The 3,610-nt window shown below is 43.2% G+C and overlaps 1 protein-coding gene across 1 annotated transcript in view; it reads left to right on the top strand.

The window, feature by feature from the left end:
• Window positions 1-2,076: 2,076 nt before the first annotated feature.
• The window catches only part of LOC106881461 (PR domain zinc finger protein 13), a 13,591-nt gene continuing 12,057 nt past the window's right edge, over window positions 2,077-3,610 (top strand). Inside the window, exon 1 of the mRNA XM_014931854.3 lies at window positions 2,077-3,035. Coding sequence (XP_014787340.2) covers window positions 2,661-3,035 — 375 coding nt within the window. The 5' untranslated portion in view covers window positions 2,077-2,660. The remainder of the gene's footprint in view (window positions 3,036-3,610) is intronic.

The raw sequence follows: 3,610 nt of genomic DNA, 5'->3' as shown, positions 1-3,610 counted from the left end.
GTATGGGATCTTCCATTTTTTGGGGTGGGGGGTGGGGGGTGGGGTGATGGGTTGATGCCCCGTACATTTAGCAGGAATGTTGAGGCAAAGGTAGTTTGATGTTTGTATTGTTCTAAGTGCTTAGTCTTATGTGTTATGTTATTCAGAGGTAGCAGTGAGGTGGTTTTCATATGGGGGTCGCCTTTGTCACGTTGTGAAAGGTGACCAGGCCAAAATTCGAAGTCACTGTCAACTTGTCCTTGGTAGTAATAATACCCGCAAACACACATGTCTATATGAATATGTGTGCGTGTATATATAAATATTCATGCACACACTCATACCTACACATACATACATGCATACATACATACATACATACATACATGTATGTACATCTAGGCGCAGGCGTGGCTGTGTTGTAAGAAGCTTGCATCCCAACCACACGGTTCTGGGCTCAATCCCGCTGTGCGTCACCTTAGGCAAATATCTTCTACTATAGCCTCGGTCCGACTAAAGCTTTGTGAGTGGATTTGGTAGACGGAGACAGGAAGAAGCTCGTTGTGTGTGTGTGTGTGTGTGTGTGTGTGTGTGTATATATATATATATATATATATATATATTATTTTATTTAAAAGAGTTCCAACTCTGTTTTTATGTTTTATTTATATTCTTGTAAAATTAATGTGGGATATAGAATATGGAATATATAATATATAATATAAAAATGGATGGTACAATGAAATGAAGTATTGAATGCCTTATTGAATATATGGAATGTCTTATTGAATATATGAAATATTGAGTGTTCAATATAAAGGATTAAATATATACAGGCGAATACGTATTTTCAATACCTTGTGGTATTTCATCATGGCCGGTATCTGTGTGTGTGTATATATCTTTGTGTCTGTTTGTCCCTCGCTACTGCTTGCCTGTCGGTGTTGGTGTGTTTACCTCCCCGAAACTTAGCAGTTCCACAAGACAGCGACATACTAAGTACCAGGCTTTAAAAAACAAGTACTGGCGCCGATTCATTCGACTAAAAATTCTTCAAGGCGGTGCCCTAGCATGGCCGCAGCCAAATGGCTGAAACAAGTAAAACATAAAAGATGTATGTGTGTGTGTGTATGTGTGTGTGTGTATGTGTTTGCGTGTTATGTTTGTGTATGTGTGTGTATATGTGTGTGAGTGTCTGTGTGTGTGTGTTTGTGTATGTATTTGTGTGTGTATGTGTGTGTACTTGTGTGTGTGTGCATGTGTTTGTGCGTATGTATGTGTATGTGTGTGTTGTGTTTGTGTGTGTGTTTGTGTTTGTGTGTGTGTATGTGTGTGTGTATGTGTGTCTGTGTACACACGGTTTAAAGAATGCTTTTTGGGTGCATATAAGCATAATTATACCACACACATACACACGCACGCACACACACACACACATTTATAAGCCTCTACCATACACTCACACACACACGCACACGCGCGCGCACACACAGGTATAAGCCTCTATCATACACACACCCACACATCTACCTCCTCCTACCACAAGCTACCCGTACGGAAACACAACAGAAGCGCACCCGCTCATTAACCGAGAACGCACCACACACACACACACACACACACACACACACAAAGACCAGGCTGTAGCAGCAGGCAACACACTCATTGTCAAGTTTTAGTTTATTTGTTTGTATATGTTTCTAGTTTATTTGGTGTTAATCACCACCGCAACCCCCACCAACATCACCACCACCACCACCATTATTATTATTATTATTATTATTATTATTATTATTACTGTTATTATCATTATTGATATCATTACTATTATTGTTGCTATTGTTTATTCGTTTATTTACTTCAGTTGGTGGTGGCGGCGGCGGCGGCTGTGGAGGCTGTGGTGGTAAAAAAGAGGGCGCTTTTGTTAGAAGCCTGTCAGTTTTACCTTGAAACATCTGTGTCACCGTAGAATTTCTCTCACATCGACCGCCGCCGCCGCCGCCGCCGCCGCCTCTCTCTCTTCCCCGGCCCCCACCGCCACCCGACACGGAAGTGGAGAGGTGTTCGGTCTCCTTGAAAAGCACCAGCGAGATCAGCAGAACTGTCAGTTGTAGAGATTGCAGCTTGACAACAACACCAACGTGGGGCCGGCCTGCACCACCAACCCAACACCACCGCGCCACTTGTTGGTGCCACTCTTCTTGGGCTGCTTCGATGATTTTATACCAGTTCCGACCAATTTGAGATTGTTACAAACTTTTCTATCTGGAACCACCGCCACCACCACCACCATCACCGTCGTTGTCGACGCCATCATCATCATCGTCATCATCATCATCATCATCATCGTCATCGTCGTCGTCGTCGTCGTAGTCTTCTTCATTCCGAACGTCTGGTGACCATCACTGGATGTCAACAACACCGCCGCCACCACCACCACAACCCTCGCCATCCTCATTCGCAGGACATCGTCTTATCGTCGTTGTTATTATTGTTGCTGATGCTCTTGTTGCGAATTTCGTGTGGAACCCGTCCCGTTAACAACAACAACTGCAATTCGGCAAGACAGTGCTATTGTTAATGCTATTTAGAAAGACAAATTCTCCACCCTCGCAGACACGGACGAAATTCCAAAGCAACAACCAGAAGGTGCATTCCGAAATTCATACACACTCAAAGAAATGTCCAGTCCTAAAACGGCCCTATTCTCCGACCAGCTGCCATCCAAGGAAGCGACCCCACCTTCATTCGTTAACATGCTGGTGTCACCAAAACTATCGCCCCCGCCTTCTTCCTTTTCACCTGTTAAAACCGGACTAGCGCATACATCCAACGGCACAGGTCATCGGAGTTTTGTCAACGGTAGCCCCACTCTCTCTACTAGTCCCTTCAGTAAGGAGTCGATCTTATCGAGCGGCAGCACATCAGCAGACGGTCACAGTACTGTGGTGACGTCTTGTGAAGTTCCTGCTTTTACCATTGTTGGAACTTACGCTTTAGATTTCCAAATTGGATTCACAACGGCAGATGAACCAAACATAACCAGAGTCGTCGAGGTAGGAAGTTCTCTGTTTCTCTAATATATTTTCCGTCACATTTATGTATATGAACACATACACACACAAACATGCACGCACGCACACATATGTATGCCTACCCATATATACATATACGCACGTACATACCCTCAGACGTTATCATTATAAATTCCTTGTACAATGTGTCTAATTTGTATTCTATAGCAGAATTAATTTGCGAAGAAATAGTGTAAGAGTTTATGCTTTGTTTTCGTTTTAAGTCGATATCTTGTAATTATAAATTGCAAATCTGTCCAGCGTCATCGCAGAGATAAACGGGGATGGCATTTCTGGAATCCTTGAAATACATTTTGTAGCTGGTCATCAGATCTACTCTGAATATACAGCTGTCTTTATGTGTCCGGACTAAAACCAGTGAGGGATGGTCGTAGATTGCCCCGATTCTCACAACTAGGTAACCAGGGGTATCAGCTTCCTGAAATACTGTTTTTTTCTACCAGTGTTACCACGAGAAACTCAGAGTAACATTGGAGAAAATCATCGAATTCAGACAAAAACACTTTTACCTGCATTACCTGTAGTTGTGGTCCCTG

Source organism: Octopus bimaculoides, chromosome 2 (genome assembly GCF_046866305.1).
Source record: "Octopus bimaculoides isolate indiv1 chromosome 2, ASM4686630v1, whole genome shotgun sequence".
NCBI classification, from domain to species: Eukaryota; Metazoa; Mollusca; class Cephalopoda; order Octopoda; family Octopodidae; genus Octopus; species Octopus bimaculoides.
Note: the sequence above shows the minus strand (reverse complement) of the source record. Positions and strands in the feature narration are given on the sequence as shown.